The 18,947-nt window shown below is 41.7% G+C and overlaps 1 protein-coding gene across 14 annotated transcripts in view; it reads right to left on the bottom strand.

The window, feature by feature from the left end:
- The window catches only part of fryl (furry homolog, like), a 58,930-nt gene that overhangs the window by 25,001 nt on the left and 14,982 nt on the right, over positions 1–18,947 (bottom strand). For 7 of the 14 annotated variants that reach the window (XM_072389992.1, XM_072389993.1, XM_072389988.1 and 4 more), the window contains 22 exons: positions 11,061–11,269; positions 10,818–10,871; positions 9,062–9,201; positions 8,777–8,873; positions 8,069–8,148; positions 7,742–7,822; positions 7,459–7,627; positions 6,491–6,583; positions 6,308–6,406; positions 6,088–6,189; positions 4,258–4,302; positions 2,740–2,843; positions 2,485–2,593; positions 2,295–2,381; positions 2,047–2,218; positions 1,837–1,969; positions 1,644–1,751; positions 1,309–1,546; positions 1,044–1,223; positions 837–923; positions 475–743; positions 53–260 (listed from right to left, as the gene is read on the bottom strand). In XM_072389992.1, the coding sequence (XP_072246093.1) occupies positions 53–260; positions 475–743; positions 837–923; positions 1,044–1,223; positions 1,309–1,546; positions 1,644–1,751; positions 1,837–1,969; positions 2,047–2,218; positions 2,295–2,381; positions 2,485–2,593; positions 2,740–2,843; positions 4,258–4,302; positions 6,088–6,189; positions 6,308–6,406; positions 6,491–6,583; positions 7,459–7,627; positions 7,742–7,822; positions 8,069–8,148; positions 8,777–8,873; positions 9,062–9,201; positions 10,818–10,871; positions 11,061–11,180 (2,775 nt within the window). In that variant the 5' untranslated portion in view covers positions 11,181–11,269. Of the gene's footprint in view, positions 1–52; positions 261–474; positions 744–836; positions 924–1,043; positions 1,224–1,308; positions 1,547–1,643; positions 1,752–1,836; positions 1,970–2,046; positions 2,219–2,294; positions 2,382–2,484; positions 2,594–2,739; positions 2,844–4,257; positions 4,303–6,087; positions 6,190–6,307; positions 6,407–6,490; positions 6,584–7,458; positions 7,628–7,741; positions 7,823–8,068; positions 8,149–8,776; positions 8,874–9,061; positions 9,202–10,817; positions 10,872–11,060; positions 11,270–17,682; positions 18,394–18,947 lie in introns of those variants that run through there. The other 7 variants (XM_072389989.1, XM_072389983.1, XM_072389986.1 and 4 more) reach the window with 5 other exon arrangements.

The raw sequence follows: 18,947 nt of genomic DNA, 5'->3' as shown, positions 1-18,947 counted from the left end.
TAGCGAATCTTTCAGCACATTTCGTGTGAAACTGTGTGTAGCTGCCTCTGACCTTTGAATCATAACTGTAGCCGCTGTCCGGCGTAGACGCCAGCGTCTCAGGCGGGGAGCAGCGGACGGAGCCAGAGGTGGAGGATGAGGAACACATGGAGGGTGAGGAAGAGGCAGAGCTGCAGCAGAGAATCAAGTAGTTTCTCCAAAGGCCAACGTAGGAGTCACTGCTGTTCAGACTGTTCACTTTTTTGGTATTGATGGGACTGCTGCAGGTGGGGACACAGGAAAAGTTGGATGAGTGACACAGAAACAAAAGCACAGAACACTGAGCAGTAAAGCGTTTGGTCTCTCATTCCCTATCGAAAAGACACCGTGAAGCATCATCATCGTCTGACCTTCTGGTACAATCATCTGTACAGAAACAAAAAGCTGCAACCAGAAAAAAAAACAATCACAGCAGAGAGGATAGATTAAACATACTTTATGTCAACTTGTGGAGACAGTAGCTGCAGGCGAGTGTAGGCAAACATCCAGGCATAGTTGAGGGTAGTGGGGCAATGTTTGGGTAGGTTCTCCAACCGCAGGTAGCTGGAGAGGCTGATGACCCAGGGGTCCTGACCCTGAGTGACATGGGCGAACACCCAGATGTGCGAGGGGCTCACCACATCGAACTGGTGGCTGATGGGAGATGAACTCCACTCTGCTAGCGTCTGAAGATCAATCCCACTGGGACAATACAACAGGTTGGTCTAAAGGAAAGTGCAGAGGAAGATGAGCCACATGAGTCTCAGAGAATGTGAACACATTTTTTTCATTTTGAAAGCTAGAAAACGTATTCATACCGGGTCGGCTCCAGTGAGATGGATAAAGCTCTCCAACACTGATGCACTTAACCTGTCCATTACATCAATAGCCAATTCTTCATCTCCCTGAAAGACCATGCAAGAACAAGTCACTAAACAGTATTTGAAATATGTTCCAGCAGTTTAATTAATAAGCAACTGCAATTCAACTGTAATAATAATGTGCAATATAAATAAATCATTTACCTTGCCAATGCCCAAAGCAGTATGCAGCGCGCGGACCTCCTTGAGGACATTAACAGCTAGCCTGCGAGTAGCAGGGCGGCAGCTACAGAGCACGACCAGCGCTAAACCTTCCACCACATGGAGCACGCCCAGTGGAAGAGTACGCTCCAAGGACAGAGAGCGGCCGCTGCTCGGGCCCTGCTAAAACAAATAATGTGCGATTAAAATCCCTCATTTCAGCTCGTACACAGCTGTCCCTAAACAGGATACATGTTCAAAAACCAACCTGTGCATCATGACTCTTATTGCTGCTCTGCACTGCCTGCCTCCACTGGCTGATGAGCTGCAGAAGCATCTTGACGGCGTTGTCCAGCAGTGTGGGGTGGACATCGGTTACCTCTCTGACTATGAAGTACACAAAACCTGAGAGGACATCTTCCCGCCACTCTGGGAAATCCACCATCAGGGCCTGCAGAGTTGTAAAGGCAAGGCCACGCAGCTCCTCATCCATGTGGATGGTCAATCTAAAGGAGGACGAGAGGCCATCAAACCGGTATCAAGGTACCAAAGCCCGCAGAGTGAAGTGATGAGTCACAGGTGAGGTTAAAGAGGGTGAATTACTTGGCTAGAAGCTCTATTAGGTCTTGTCTGCTCATGCCATCTGGTATCAGTCTTGGGATGGCGGCCACGCATGTTCGGAACAGATCGATCTTTGGCTTCCTCTCTCCCCTGCAGCACAATTATTGAGAACTAGGTCAGGCATACACAGCAGCACAGGCAGAGGAGTAACTGTATCCATGAAGCGGTTACATACGTGATCATATCCTCAGGCTCCTTGTTGGACATCTGCACACTGGTCATGCTCATGGAGCGTCCCACTTCCTTGTCCAGGTGGCGTAAGATGTTATCCAAGGCCTTTCTTACTTGAGGGTAGTACAGCGACATGCCTGGAAACACCCAGTTAGTTATTATATTCAAATTCCAACTCTTCAGCAAACGTTACTCGTCTCATTATCGAACATACCAATAACTTTTGCTTCTTCGTCGGTGAGGGTGGTGTTGAGGAAGATTTTTTTTACACGCAGCGTGTTCCCAGAAGGCATGATGATCCCTGTAGTAGGCATTGGTGGCTCCCCATCTTTCTGCTGCAGGCTGTCAGCAATCACCAAAAAGGCTCGCAAACCAATATTCATCCTCTGGCAGGACAGAAAGAAAGAAGATAAGAAACAATACACCGACATTCCTATGAGAACTAAAGTGGAACTGTTTTACCTCTGGGTTGATGGTAAAGGTTTTGTGAGACTTTCCCACACACAGAAGGTCATAGATAATCTCCTTCATAGCGAAATCCAGTCTTTCCTGTAGAAACCAACAAACAAAGAGTCACTCACCCTCAGCTGTGTCCTGGTGCGTCTCACCAGATCAAAATCCAGATATGTCACAATGTGCGCTCACTGCTTACCTGGGCTATGAACTGGATGATCTTGACAAAGATGTTGAGGGGTGTGTCTCTTGGCACCACACTGCGGGAGCCTTTGGGGAAAAGTGCTGACACGATGCTGAGCAGGCGACTAGGATGGAAAAGCAGGGACATTGCATAAGAATACATGCGCTGGATGACAAAGGCTTTTTGGAAAAGGACTTCTTCTTGATAGGCGTGAGCCACAAAGGGACGGATTGTGTGGGGGTTAAATTTCAGCTGGGCTCTGCGACTGACCTTTGCGTGACAGTGTTACTCTCACACTTGATCCTGATTATGTAGACCCAAAGCAGCCTGTAGAGCGACTCCAATGCAACCCGGGACATTTTGGGATCTTTATTCTGTGGACGAGGAAAACAGAAAACAAAACGCAGGATACTATGAGCACCCCGTTTATTGGGAACCATTTCATTACCTCACCTGTGAGACTTGACAGATCACCGTGTTGGGAGAAGTCTATATGACAGCCAAGCAAGTTAATGAAATGCACCCATTTAATACCTTAATGTAATTTTACCATAAAAAACACATATTTCACTTATTTCTAACTAAGTCATCTTTAAAATATCTGGATTACTGATGTACATTCACGGGTCACTGTGAGCTCAAAGCTGTCATGGTGTGAAGGATTATCCAACTGTTGGCTTGCACTTGATGACCTGAAGGAGTCTATGTAATTATGGGTTACTCACTTCTCTCCCACTCTGTTTTGTGCCAAGGCCACATCACTTTTTACCATGTTAGCACAAAGACAAACGTCGATGTGCAGTGCAAAATCATTTTTATTTATTTATTTATTCATTTTTAAATCAGTGCTGCGGTCTTACAAAACTCATGATTCACAATGAGATATCTAAAAAGAACTGGTCCCATCTCAGATTAACACTGGGAACAGAAACCGAAGGATGAGAATTATGTGGTATGACTTGAATCAACCATTTTTTTCCGTAGAAACAGCAGGCCACAGGGATGTCAGACGTACGTGTAAATGGGGCCGTGACTTCTGTGACTGGGGTGAACTGACATGTGAAGACATGCTGATCTGCAAACCTTTCTGTGCTCTATGCATCTAATCTTTCTGTCTGCAACCCAACAAATCACACAGTAGGTCACTGAAGTCCCAAATGCAGCTTGTAAAGTAAGGACGCTCAACGTGAGCATCTTATTCATCACATAAATGATTCCGATAAACAAATATCAAGATAATGATCAATATTGTGATGAAATCATGAGGTTTCTTTTTAAAGAAACCTTCGAAGCCTTGCTTATCTGCTCATAAATTCCAATTCATTAAAAACAATAATGTGTGCGTAGCTCACTAAATGCAAGCCCCTCGAGGATTCAGATCAACTTCTTTTTGCGAGAACTTGAGAATTATCCCCCATTAGCTACCAGGGTCATAACGATGTCCACCTTAATGCTTCAAAAAATGATAATATACATTTCTCACCAAAGATTTTAGTCGTTGCTCCACTGCTATACATCCCAAATAAACGCATGCATCTTTATATCAAGACAACCAAACTGCTCATGGACACAAACCAGCTTAACCACAAAACCTTAAGTTAAATCACAAGTTCCAAGTAGTCCACGTAGTGCTCTTCACCACTGAGCAACACTTCGAGTTCACAACAGACAACTCAGTCCTTTCCTTTAGCCAAGCAAGTGGAAATGTACTACGCTACATCCTGAGTAGGACCTGGACCATTGCAAGGAAAAGAGCACCAGGCTACTCACTGACACCAGATGACTCACCTGCAGTGTCTCAATCTGCTTTCGGATGCTGTTGTTAGACGGCATCTGGAGCGAGTCAATGTGAGAAAAAAAAAAAAGATCAAATGACAGGAGACAAAGAATGAAGGGTTTGGGGAGGGACACATGCAAGTTATGAACAAAAAACAGACAACAAATATGACAAGAGAAGTCAAAACTAGCTTTTCTCTTGTCAGAGTGACAGTACATTAAAAAAGCCATCTGAAATGAAAATGAATGAACTGTTAAACATGCCACGTTTGGACTGAGTCGCATGCTCATAATACAAAATAACAGTCCATTTGTGTTTAATGTGACTGCATTTTCTATATGAGGAGCAGAATATCAATTTCAATGTGTAAAAGCTGAGTAAAATAAGGTGTGCTGTGGTTTGCAAATCAGACAACGAGACAAAGGAAAAACACAAAAAAGGATTCGAGGGGGAACAGAAAGATGGGAGAAAGCAAACCAAAAACCAACACGATGTTGCCTCTCTCATCTCGTACGCCAACAAAGAGCCTCACCCAACTAACGCAGACCATTCAAATCTGTGACCCAAACCCTCAAAATGCAAAGCGCTCAATTAAAATCATGTGGGGATCACATATTAAAAACAAGGCTGATTCACCTATGGCATGGATCACAATCTGTTCTTCTCTCAAACAATTACATGCAAATGCATTATGATTTAAGGGAAAGCCACCTCTTTATGGAGAATTACCTCCCAATACTTATTGTCAGTTGTATTACTCTAAATATTCAGATAATGCAATTTATTAAGCACAGCGAGGCAGTTAGACACTTTAAGATTAAAAAAAAGTTTAAAAAAAAGAAAGAAAATCCCACGTTGGACAAAAAGACGAACATAACTAAAATCATCACAACACCATCGTACAATCCCACAGAATTATCTCAATTAAAAAAGAATTACCACTCTGATTTGACTGATTCAATAAGGCAAATGTAAGTTAAAAACAGAATGCAGGGATGAGATCACTGAAAAGACAAATGGGCCAAAACCACTCAAAATCCCCATCACAAAGACGCAAACTCCATTTTATCCACCACAGAAGCACAAACAGTAACTACAAGAGGTAATCGGTGTAGAATGGAAAAGACACTCATTGAGTCGGTGAGTCTGTGAGAGATTTGTTCAATCAGCCTCTGGCTTCAATGATCAGGAGGAAAAAAAAAAAAAGGCTTTTCTGTTTGTAATTGGTTTACAAGGAGTCAATAACAGACCTGAAGTAAAACAGCACTTGAGATGTCATAATGTGTTTGGTTTAGCCAAGATGCAGCAGATTTATGAAGCTGAGTTTAGGAAATATTAGTGTTACCTTGTAATGCTTTCCAACATGTTTGCGTTTTAAGGCTTTATTATAGCATTATCAACTCAAGTGCTATTCCTGTCCAGATGGGGTTTGTTGATAATGGAGGGGTAAGCACATTCTGGCATTCAGACAAACACAGAGCACACCCTTTAAAACCCAAGACAACTCCTTCAGTCACAGGTTCTACCAGACGTTAACTGTCATAACGCCAACAATTATCTTCCCTTTTGACAGAAATAAATGATGAGGCTGTCACATTGTGAAATTTATTTTTAAAAATAGTTATGAGCCAAATGACAGCCCACAAGGTCACTTTTTATTATCCTCTAAAACCAGCAATTTCATAACACGGGTCATAAGATGAACCGAATTAGACATGACGTCTGGAATGGTTTCCTTGAAATACTTAACCCTGAAGAATAAAGTCATTGTTATACTCTTTAAAGCCGCAGAGTTGATTCTCTCTGAAATTAATTGGCGTAAAGGTTGTGGCTGGCAGTACCTTTAGGTGCGAGAGGCAGTTCTGGAGGAAGATGTGCCAGTTGTTAAGAAAGAACTGCTTCTGACTGACGCACAACAAGCATGTCACCAGAGGATAGAGAGCCTGGGGAGAAAGATCAGTACAGTCATCAACAGGAGGGGAAACAGTCTGTTTCGCCAGCTCAAATTTAGCATCTGAAATCAAAATCCCTCCAGGGTAAAGTCAAGATTATTATTATTACCAAAGAGTGCTTCTTTCTGGAGCTCAGGTCAAATGTTGTCTGGTACAGCATCTCCACAAAGGTTTTTAGGCACGGCACATTGACTTCATTTTTCACCGCCTGAGAACGAACGAAACACCAATCAGGGCATGAGAATAACAGAATTACATTCAACTCTGTTGTGTAGAGAGCGGTGCTACTCACAGCTGCGACAGGAATGAGGATCTCGACAAAAAGGCCCGCCAGAGCGTGCTTTATGTCTTTATCCTTGACTTCAAGGAAATACTGGGCACACTCCTAGGAAAAGGACACCAAAGGCATGTATGTTAAGAACAGGGAGGATACATATAGCAACACACCTCTGACTTTGTTTATCTCACACGTTTATTTTTTAAATTTCCCCATTTCTTAGTCTTTGTCATGAAGGACTTCATTGTTTCAATGATGGTGTGCAGGATAAAAAAAACAGGCTCATTTCTGAGTCGGCAAATTTCTTAAATCAATTTGCACATTATAGAACAAATAATTATAACAGAGTTAGTTGTACTAAACTGTATTAGCACTAATATGGAAGTAACGACGGCAGCTCACATGACAAAAAAAAAAAAAAAAAGAAAAAAAAAAAAAAAAGGAATTTTTTTAAATAGTCCTTCCCAGTATCCTGTTTTCCTGCTAAGCTGAACCTCTGAAGCTCTGACATAACTGTAATGTTGAAATATTGCAAACTAAATTTTGAGAGATCTTCTATCCAAACAAAATAGAAATGATGGACATGATTGGTTAGATCACATGGGAAGGCACCAAGATATGAAAGCCAGCGATAAACCACGAAGCTCAGCATGTTCAATATACACATTAGGAAATGATGGTAATGTTGAGAGAACATTCTTCTTTTTCTTTTAATCTTTTCAAAGATCACCGAATGGAGATAAATGGAAAAGCAATTGCTCCCTTCACATCTCGATGCCTGACACACTCTGCAAACTCATCTCGCCATGAAGTTTCAACAATGAGTTAGCAGTTTTTGGGAGGGGTGGGAAACATCTGGTGCAATCTAGCAAAAACAGACATCAGCCACATTTTCTGAAGGCACACTCGGGTAAATATGCACTAAATGCAAATTAACTGCCCCGTGGGACTAATAAAGTTATCCGATTAATTAAATATCTTACCTGCATGAACTGAAAAGAAGCTTCAAAATCCTCCACGGGATACATCTTGACCCGAAAAAACTTCATGCCCATGATGAGACTGATGATGCTCTGGACTACATAAGGACTCTGCTCCTTTTGCCTGAGCTCTTTCAGTTCTGTGATGAACTTCTTCCTCACTGCTTGAAACCTGAGGACACATGCACAAATCTGCACTTACAAAAAGAAACTGAGCAGGGAGGGGTGATAAACTGGAAACAACATGGTCAACGTTAATGCTGCAGGGCACTCTTAAGTTACTCACTTGGACTGTGTAAGAACCCCTATGACCTCGGCATACAGGTCTGCGATGATGTGCACGTTGCCAGTGTTGGGGCCACAGTATCTGTAAATCATAAAAGGGTATGCTATCAAATCTTTATGAAGTGTCGTTCAAAAAACGACCACAAGCGTGCTGATCTGAGGCCGATTCAGGACGCAAATGTGCCTCTTTTAATGAAAGATGGTCATGTGACACAATGACTATAGCACCAGCCTCCTCAACCAGCAAATGAGAAAGTGCCACAATATAGCATTTCTGTTGCATCATTCATGGTGTCGTTGGTCTGTTTGGGTTCTGAAACTAACTTACCCCTCTTTGTGTTTAAAGTGCTTGAATGCCAGGTTCAGAACTTCATGTACTAAAACATCTGGCACTGGATGAAGAGGAATCTGCGACATAAAGACGGAATCATTAGTCTTATCAGAAGCATTATTAGTCCTCATTCTTTCTCTTTGCCACCATTCATTAACTTCCCTGCAGGAGCAAAGCGAAGGACAACCCAGCTCTGGTCTCTGGGGATTGGCTTTGACCTCAGAACAGTGCTTGGATTTAGACAATTTACTTCAGAAACACACTCAGTTGGGAGTTGGTATGTTGCCACATCATTAGTTAACTCCGTTTTATTCTGTCAACTGAAGTTAATGTGACTTTAACAATTTAGTGGCCAAAATGATGCCGTGCAAATCAAATCAAATCAAATATAGGGGGACCATCTGCAGGGCAAGAACAAAGGCAGAGTTTCAGCAATATAAAAACCTATTTAGATACCGTATCAATACTAAGGAATAATCAATGGTAACACGCCCCAAGTACCAGTTCTGCCATGAAGGAAGTAAAGCAGAAACATACGATGCATTGTATTACCGCATCAGAAGTGATCTCATTCACAAACACTTGCCAGGCACTTGGATAAGATAAGTCAATGTTAATTGAATCAGGTGGCCTATATTTTCCTTTTTATAGGCAGTGTAAGTCAATATAAAGTGCAATGAGAGCAAAGAGTCTCAGATAACTCACCTGTTTCAGAACTTCCACAGAAACTAAACAAAAAATGAAATCTATGGCTAAGTCCCGCCGTTCCAGAAGGTAATCTTTGTCCCGGTGCTGTTCATCTCTACAGAAAAACAGAGGAGAAAATAAATAGATAAATGTAAACGAGGACCTCTGAGCAAAGCACATTATTATGCAAATAAATAAATGCAATTAGATTAAAAAGAGAAGATGGTTACAGGTAATAATCAATCTGTTTAAGAGGGAAAAATTGAAGGAAAGTATGGAAGAAAGCAAAGAGGACCATCTCACCCTTTAGACTTTGTACTAGAGCGAGGTCTGTACTCATAAGACTCGTCTTCAGTGCCACTCTGCCGCCGGTACCAGTCAAACAGTGTGCGCAGTAGGGAGGGCAAACAGTGTTCTGCTATTGAGCTCATAGAGCTTATTAACTGAAGAAAAGGGGAAAAAAACATCTTGTTTTTACAGGTAAAACTACAAAACATAGTCAGCATTTTTATAAAAGGAAAGTTAGACTTTCAAATGTCAAAACTGGCAATAAAAATGACCAAATGAAGACGGGGTCGAACAGGGGTATGAAAGCGAAAAACCAGATGTTTTCTCAACTTCAGCGCAGCTTTACACTAAAAACTTATTCAACTTATGTTCATTTTGAACGTTATTTGAAAGCATAATGTTGGATGTCGTGATTAGAACGTCACAACGCTGATACACAGCTGAGAGGCTCCACAGCACAAATGCCTCAACAGCGTTCATATGTAAGCCTACAATAATAAAAGGCTGCCCCCCAAACAACTCATCAGCACTTTGATCGCATCAGTGATAATGAAAGCTGGTACCACTCCTCTGCGTTAACAGGCTTCAACAAATCCACTGCTATGGATGCTTTATAATGGTATACGTTTAGGAACAAACACTTAAGAAAACAGCAAATCCTCTGACCAGCAGGCACCAAAAAAATAGGAAATCTAAACAGAATCCATGATAATGATTAAAAGTTTTTAGTCCATACATAAAACATGAGGTGAGGTGGTCAGTACGCATCAACTATTCAAGTGTACGTGCTTGTTTGTGTGTTATGGGGCCAGCGCAGTATGATGAGAGAGGCGGATGATGGATGATCGGCAGAAGAGTTATGTAATTGCTCCCTCTGCCCTTATGGTGCTGGGCAGATACACTCCAGCGCCCGAGGCTGATGTACTGCTGAGGATGACACAGCGATTCTACACACTCACTTTTGCGCTCTACATACACATTTTCTCTCCCTCACTCACAATTGGGGACAGCTGGATCTATACCACCATATCCTCATTGGCTTTGTGTTTTGCTGAAGAAAGCATTCTGCAGCGGGCTGGCCCATTGTACAGAGATCTGCACCATCTACAGATGAGGGACAGCCCATTGAGTGGGGGATTGATTGAATGGGGACTCAAACGCTGCATGAGAGAGGACTGTTGTTAGCTTAAGGCAATGAGTTTGTCAGATCTATATACCTGTACCCGATGTCAATTCTTCCTACTGGTCGTTGTTATAACAGTAGAAACTTTCCCCTGGGACAATAATTTTAGAGTCCTTGGCCCGACCCCTCCATCACCACCACAGGATACAAAAAAAAAAAAACACTCTACTCCCTAAAACAGCTTTCAATAGAGAGGTAGAACAGTTCATTTGGTTGAAGCGGGCCTTCTAATTTCTGTGCGAGTCTTCTCACGGTCAATCTCCACAACTGCTTGTAAATTCTATCAACTTTAAGCTGTACCATTGGATTAGATATTTCTAGAAAAATGGGACGAAGAATGAATGAGAAGGAGCAACAATTATGACTACAGAGCAGTGAATCTAAAAAAAATTAAAAAATAAATAAGACTACTATACGAGGATCAAATAAAAAGGACCCGAGCCACAGCAAATCCATGCAGGATCCTCTGTACTGCAGTGCAAACTCACTCCTTAGACAGGGGTCATCCAATGAGTCAGTAGAACAATCCTAGGTTAGAAAAGAATGATTTGGTTCCTTGTAAAAGGTGAGAATAATGGCTCGACTTACCTGGTCAAATTGTGCATCTTCCCCTCTCTGCAGGGATCGGGACAGGGGTTTCTCCTGTTAGAGGGTGGAGCAAGAAAGAGGGAAATCAAGAATAAATGGGTTAATAACTGCTTCTGAAAAGACTAAAGGAATGGCAGCAAGAGAGAAGAGGTTATCTCTGCTGTGTGAGATGCATCACGTGTGTTGGATTGGATTTCATTTCCCATGTTTCTTGACACCAGCTCTTATCCTCTGTGGACTCACCAGTGGTTCAGCCATCACCATCTCGATCTTCTTCTCTGCCAGTACGGCAAACTCTGCAAACAGGCTCTTGATGACAAACTCCCCGGGCTTGAGCTCGGGGTCGATGGTAATGCTCGACATGGCGGCGATGTTGTGTTTCTCCCACGAAAGGGGAGTCACGGAGGAGGGAGCGCGGCGTCTGATCACGCTGCTGCTGACTGGTGCAGAAGCTGCAGGGAGGCAATGGGGGCAGAGGTTAGAAAATAATACAGTGGGAGTCGCAGCAGCAGGTTCAGACCAAGAACAACACTCTTGGAAAGTATGCAAGGTCATTCGCTCGTTCTGATCCGAACACGACTGAGGGCATTTCCAAAAGAGGCCAACTGATGGAAATGATGAGAGAAAACGAGACAAATTGCAGTGCCGAGTAAGACAAACATTCAATTCTCCTTCCTTAAAATTTTCTAATTATAGAATCAATTCCTGAGCTTATATATCACAGAGTGGCCTCAAATTACCTGGAAAAAAAAATTAAATTTAAAAAAACAATTCCCCCATTAGAGCTTTATCAATGTATAATATCAAATAAATCAATTTAGAATAATAAACAATGTCCTCTGGCTCTTTTTTTTCGTTTTGTTTTTTTAAAAACAAAGCTGAGATAATGACACTGATCATTATACTACACTGTTTCCGGTCTGAAGTTTCAGGTGGAGCACAAGCCTAAGTTTCAGTCCATTTTCTAACTTTCAGGACCTTCATGCATGGTTTTATTAGTTAAAGAATTGGTTTCAGACATCTATATATTCCACATATGCAACACCAAGAAGGCTACATTAGTCACAAGCGTCACTTGAGAAAAACACAGTCTCGCCTAAATGTCAAACAAACTTGAACACAAAAACAAAATCCCAATATTCCTGATTATGATGAAAACGGCTCATAAAAAATGAACAATTGGTTGAACTGCCGAGAAAGATTCTGCTCTATGAAAATGTTTACATTTCCTGAAACAACCACCATTAAAACTAACTTTTACAACTAACAGTAAAGTCCGATGGTTTCATTTGTGAAAATAAGGCTGATCTAACGATCAGTGGATTTTGGATCTTTAAGTTTTATATAAACATGTCAGTGATGAGCTCATATGCAAAAGGAAGACAGCGATGTTTAGCTGCAGTGATGACTTTGTTATCCTTCTTCATGCCACATTAAATGTAAATTAGCCCCTGTGCTCAGCAACATGTCAAATGTGTGCAGAGTCACAAACCTCCTGTTACTATATAACTTGTTACAAAACCAATTCGTTGCACTGTGACCATAAAGCACCCCGCCCAATCACAAGTCTTTATCTTTAAAATAATTAGTAACAAGAGAACCATTAAAACATGTTTCATTACATAGCTAAAACTACAAAATAATAAAACTGCAGTTAAATTAATCATTAGTGAGGCAAAGAAAAACTGTAAAGCTGAATGTCCCGAGGGCTCCAACAGCAGTATTTAGATTGGCTTCCTGAAACCCATTTATGAGCGTCACAGTCTGGTGTTCTGCACATTTGCATGGGGCAGAGATCATTTGGTCCTCATATTCAAATAGTATAAGCAAATCTTTAGGAGTTTTGGTTTGGGTGCCTACAGATATGGCTCAGAAACAGAAACCTGGGTGGCCTTCCTCACATAGTGGTAAGATTTAACACCCAATTTTAATCTTGTATGAAAGATCAATTTAATGAAGACCTCATCAGCATAGGTCTGAGTCAACAACTGCAATAAATGCAACTTCTTAATACAAACATATTACTAAGTCCATAAAACTTCACTTAATCTCACACAAGCTCCATTTGAAAAAGCGATCTACCAATAGATCTTCTTGGCCTAGAAACAGGCTGGGAGAGCAAAGTTGCTAAACATGCAACCGGTACATTGTTTCAGAACCTTTAATTGTGCTCCTGGGGTTATTTTAACAATCGGGGACACAACCTCCAGACTTGTTCTCAATGGTCTCGTTCCTGCCAAGTGGACAGCCAATCGTAAAGTGACCCTTTACCCCTTTCCCTCCCAGGAAAGGCCTTGCTCTGTTTCTTCCTGGTTGTCACAGAAACGCTCGTGCAAATAATTGTCCAAATACCACTAAAGAACAGAAGCGCGGTGAGACGTTTTCCCACTCAGAACAAAATGATGAGAACATTAGGATTTAAAAAGGTCAGTCGAGGTTTCAAACACACTAAAACGTGTTGATCCTATTTGTCCTGTGGTGTGAGCAGTTCTTTATGACTCGATGACAGAAAGTGCAGAGAATGACACTCCAAGCTGTCGTTCAGCTGCGTGTGATGGCTGAAGAAGAAGCAACCCCTCCCTCTACTTTCACACTATAATTAAACTTAGTTGGTATCACTTCTATATTTATGTTTAAGAGTTCCACTGTTGTGGACACCTGTTCAAGGATCACAGCATTTTTTAGAAACGGCCTACTGGCTCTCCAGCAGCTTTGCTGATTGTGTGTTGAACGAAGAGCGCGAGTGTGTGCGAGTGTGTCACTTATGCTCTCCTTACATGTATGTGTGCATTAATACAGAATATATCATTCTTAGAATTAGTTATGCGTTTACTAAATTCATTAAAGTCAAATAATACATTGTTTAAACTCACGTGTAATCCAGTAATAACTAATAAGCGAGCACACGTACATATATATGTTCCAGGTATTCCATCTGCTTAATTAGATGCTGTTCAGTGGATTAACAGCGTTTTCATTGAGACATTTGAAAATAAAACAAAACTGTCAAACTGCCACGACCTCATACTGGCCCAGGCCTACAAACAATGTTACAGGATGCACAGCTGCATTTAGGTTCCAGTTTGCCACATTCATGGGGCGGGGATCAGTTGAAATTAAATCTATTATGAAGAGCTATGTTTTCGTTAACGTGGAACCATGTGAAAACTAAACTGAGCAGTAGCAGAGTTTGCGTAGTGCGGCAGCTCGTCCCCTCACACGCGGTGATGATGACAGCGTCAGCAGCCCCAGGTGAAGTGAGCCGATAGCAGCTGTAGCTGCTGCTGTACAATAAGACGCACATAATGAGCGCTCACCCTCTGCTGGTATACGATATTTAACCCAACCACTGCATTGGCTCCAGAAAGGCCTTTTTGTGTCTTGGGCCTTCATTAAAGAGCTGCTAACTTCCTTTTGAGAGACAGATAAGCTAAACACAAACTCAATAAAGCAATTGTTGATCACTGTATGTGCTGCAAGTGACAGAACACAAAACAGCGTTTTTCATATTGTGCCTTAGATGCCGACACGAGATCGATTCATATTCTTTTCTTTCCCCAATAATACTGGATTTAGAACACATAATGCACTGAACACCTTTGTTAGACCTCAACTTAAATAAATAAATAATAACCCTCACCTCTTACCATTAAGACCCTGCCTAAAGCATCTCTTCTGCTCCCATTTGTTTAAGCATCTTAGCTAAATTATGATCAATCTCTCGCTCCTTTTTAAAAAAATAAATAATAATGTGATGTGACTGTTTGGATTAAAATGATAACAAACCAATAATCATTCCATTCTCTATTGGTTAAATGAAAGAGGACATGTCCGGGTTAGGGTAGGAGTGCGTTTCAGTTGAGCCGTGCCCGTGTTGTCTAGCAGCACAGAGAGCCTTTCAAGCATTTCCCTCTTTGTTTACTGTGCTTCACCAACAGCCCAATGATGTCATATAGCCAGCTCCTAATATCCAATCACTGTTGTTGTGTCCTTTACCCCCTCCATCTTTCTTTTCTCTCCCACCACAGGCCAACTGGATTGTTAACTTGTTTACATGCTTAAGTAACCCAGCACTGTACTTTTCCAGTCAACTGCCTCCAAAAAATAAATAAATAAATAAACAGCGAAAAACAAAGAGGGACATCTTTTTTTTTTTGGCCCAAGTATGCGTTTTACCCCATAACCCCTTTTTCTTTCTCCCAAAGACATGTCAGTCATTTGTGATTTGCTGAGCCAAGATTCCCCTTCAAACCAAACCTCACAGCAAAAATCATCACAAATCATTGGCGAAAAGTTGCTTACATATTTCTCCAGCTTTTAAACCAGAGAGGGCTGCGGCAGAGACTTCAGCGACTTACTTTTGACCCGAATTTATGTTGCAGATTTCATTCCAATTGAAATGTAAAAGTTCTATCATTCTTGTGCATGTAGAAAGAGCTCAGAGTGCCAAGCACAGCTCAGTGATTGGAAACATTATCTTACCAATTCAAAGTTACCTAATGAAGACAGTGTTACACAATATAGCTGGATCTAATGTGAAATGTCCTCAGGGCTGCAACCAGAATATTCAAAAATGGGAAAAAGACGAGTAGCAAAGCTGAAGAGGGTCTTAAGGCTGAACTTACTGAAAACTACTAAACTTTCACTTGTTTAGAGTTATTTCAAATAAAAAACGTGATCTGTTGGACTGCTACACCTGCTGCTCAAGAAAATACTTGCATGCAAGCCTTTCAGAACATCTCGACACACAAGATGGACAAGGCTGCAGCTTTTGACAGAAAGAACTGATGATGCTCATCACATTGTCATGCAGGAGATCTGTTAGCAAGAGTCAGAGTTCCTGGGCAATGCTTTAGAAATGGAGCAAACTGTGAGATTACACAACTATTGCAGCAGTGACTCCACCTTTTCACAGTTGAAACAAAGCCCTCCCAAACGGCTGCTCACTTCCCCTGGCAGGACAACGAGAAACAACAGCCCAAACACACACTCACTCACACACACACACACACACGCACACTGTTGGAATGCTGGGCCAAGAGTGCATCCACTTTTAAGAGAGAAAAGAATTACTACCAATGTTTATGTGGTGTGGCAATGCCAATTCTGCTATTATGTCTGAACATGCTCAGTCTTTGGCAAGTTTCTACAGGTTTACTGCACCATGAATCTATTTGACAATAAAAAAACAAAACTGTGACCTGGCTGCATGTATTCATAACAACACAACACAAGGAAGGAGTAAGAGTAAGAGAGACAGCATTTAAATAGACTTTCAATCAACAAGTGGATATTTCATTGGCTTCTAATGAACGTTTAAATAACGTTTGAAATAAATGTATAAAATTCTGTTTAACAGTCCTTGACAAACTGAAATACTTTAGTGTATACACCTCATTCTAAGCACACTTTAACGATTCAACGGTCAGTAATTCATATTGCTTTTATTTGTCAACCATTTTAGGGCAGAGAACATATTCATAACAATATCTCCTGGAGTGTTCACCATGTTGCAGTGGTGACAACATCTGGCAAGTTCAAACAATAGCTGTTCATATGAAAAACAGTTCCGACTAAACGCGTCTTCTCAGAAATCCTAATTAGTCACTGTAATGGTTCTGTCGTCAACTTTTTAGACCACAAATCCAGTTGAGGATTGAGGTGTTTGAGCTGATCCCTGTACATACTGAGGGAGGACGAGGGTAAACATGGGGTGGGGGGGGTCACCAACTTAAAGACGATGACACTGACAAAAATGAAAAATTAAGAGGAATTTTTGTGGGTAACCTCCAAATCTTTGAAGTGTGTGAGAGGTCAATTTACCCAGAACAAAATGTTCTGAAGATCTTTATAGTTTGCATATTTGTCCTTTGCCTGCATCAAAAACCCTGTGGTGAGGAAAGTGTTGTTTTTCCTTCACTTTTTAAAGAGGGGGGCTTCAGTGCTTTCAGGCAGCCCTGCCTTTTGCATATAGACAGCGTGAATTATCAATATATCTGGCTATTTTTGACCAACGATGCACGGAGCACGAACAGCGCTATATGTCATTCTAAAGAAGTATAATGACCAGCTATTTACAGGTACTGCAGGCCATGTGCTGCCTTCTGTGCTCTTAAGGTAGGTTGGCAAATTGGATGCATACTCAAAAATACACGAATCATCATTAAACTTGCACAAAAGAAGAGGAAAAAAAAGGGATCACAGGCATATCTGCTGAGTGATCAGCAGCAGCATCTGGGCCACTGAGACTGCTGTTTGCTGTTTGTATTCTGTTTGTATTCCTGATGTACTGCAGGCTGCATGGGAGGCTAATAATAGGAGGAAGCCAAAAGACAGATCAATAGTAGGGAAACATTAGCGGCCCCAGAGGAAAGGAACAGAGAGGTTATAAAAATGGGAGGATGGGGAAGAGGCATGATAAGTATGTCGAGGCCTTCTAAAGAAGACTTAACAGCCACACGGATGTAAAAAAAAGTTTCTAAAGATGGTAAGATTTGGAAGTATCAAACATCCTCTAAGGCCATAAATACTTCAGGTATACCTGTATTATCTCTCACTAGATGCTTATCAATGGAAACATTATCTCTGAGACAAACAGGAGCCAGAGGAATGGCGATGAGCAGAGGAAGAAGTGTACGCTGATGATGCCACCTGCATACACCTAATGCAAGCCTGACTAAACATGGACTAAACATCATCACTTATCTTGGCAACTTCATTAATGACACTTTTCTTATACACAAAGGAGATATGAAAACTCAAAGCATGGAATGCATGCAGGCATGTACAAAGCTGTGTGGTAGATAAGTCTGGATGCACCAAGTGTGGTATGTAAACATGCGAGCAAGCTTGGCAGGGTACTCACAGCTGCTACTCCAAGACTTGAGGAAGGATTTGATGCTGATCTCAAAGAAAACCGAATCCTGCAGGCTCAGCATGGTGGCTCTTCCAAGTTAAGGCTCACAAGGCACGATGTTTATAGGGTTCCCGTCACTTCCATTTAACAAAACTCAAGCATTTCACTCTTCTCAAAAGTATTCACATCTCATACACCACAAAAAAATGAAAACTAAAATTAAAATCTTTGCCAACTATCACACCAGCAGCTCCTCTCCTCCAACAGGAGCTGAACACTACCCTCCACAGGTGCTAGTTAAAGGCAGCATCCTCAACAGTTTACGCAGCAGCTCAAAGTGCCACCAGTTTGTTTTGTTTTTTTCCCCTTTGTCACAAGTTCACTGTAGAGTAGAACTGCACTGGAGGAAGAAGACGAGAAAGCATAGTTAGATAAGTATTCCACCCCAGCGATTGCTGCCCACTTGCCCGTCCACAGAGTCCCTCATCCCCATTTGAAAAACAAAAATAAAAGAAATCCAGTAAGGCAAAAGTGCAACAGAGCTTTGGCTCCTGATAGAAGACCATAGAGCAGTACACAATAAGTCTTAATGTTCAGCAATATTCCTTCTCCTCTTCTCTTCCTGTGTGTCTGTGTGTGCCAGTCCTAGCCTGCTAGCACTATCACCCTCCACCTCCCCCCAAAGCTCTCTCCCTCTCTATTCGCTCATGAGCAGCCCCTCCTCCTCTGAGCTTGCTCTTGTTCTTTTACTGATGCCTGCTCTTTTCTCTCAGAAAGCTCGATTCAACAGAAAACACAGGGAGGCGGGAGCAGAGTGTGGGGGTGGGTGATGTCATCAAAATGCTGCGAGTGTTCCCTGGCTGTGGTTCAGCAACGCATACGCATGAGAGAGCTGCTACCGAGCTCCCTCCCCACCGACCTATCAAAGCAACACTTCCTGTAAGCTCCACAGCAATACTGATGCGTCATTCCTGACTGCAGTGGGAGGGAAAGGAAAGAATGGGAGGATGGAAAAGAGGAAGAAAAGGGAATATAAACTTAACATGAGGCTCCACACACCACAACTAGGCTTCTAGATCCCCGTCTCAAAGTAGTTAAATAAAAAAATTGTATCACACTCCTCAACTGCACTGTGATGTCAGTCATCATAACAAAGTAAACTACATTACAGCTGCAGTCAGAAAGAATAACAGGTAATATGATGCATGATTAATTCATTAATAATTCACCCAAACAAACCATATGACGTCTTACTGGCACTTTCGACCTGTTTC

The sequence above is a fragment of the Leuresthes tenuis genome, unplaced genomic scaffold, assembly GCF_036924035.1.
Source record: "Leuresthes tenuis unplaced genomic scaffold, fLeuTen1.0.hap1 SCAF_7, whole genome shotgun sequence".
Classification (NCBI taxonomy): Eukaryota; Metazoa; Chordata; class Actinopteri; order Atheriniformes; family Atherinopsidae; genus Leuresthes; species Leuresthes tenuis.
Note: the sequence above shows the minus strand (reverse complement) of the source record. Positions and strands in the feature narration are given on the sequence as shown.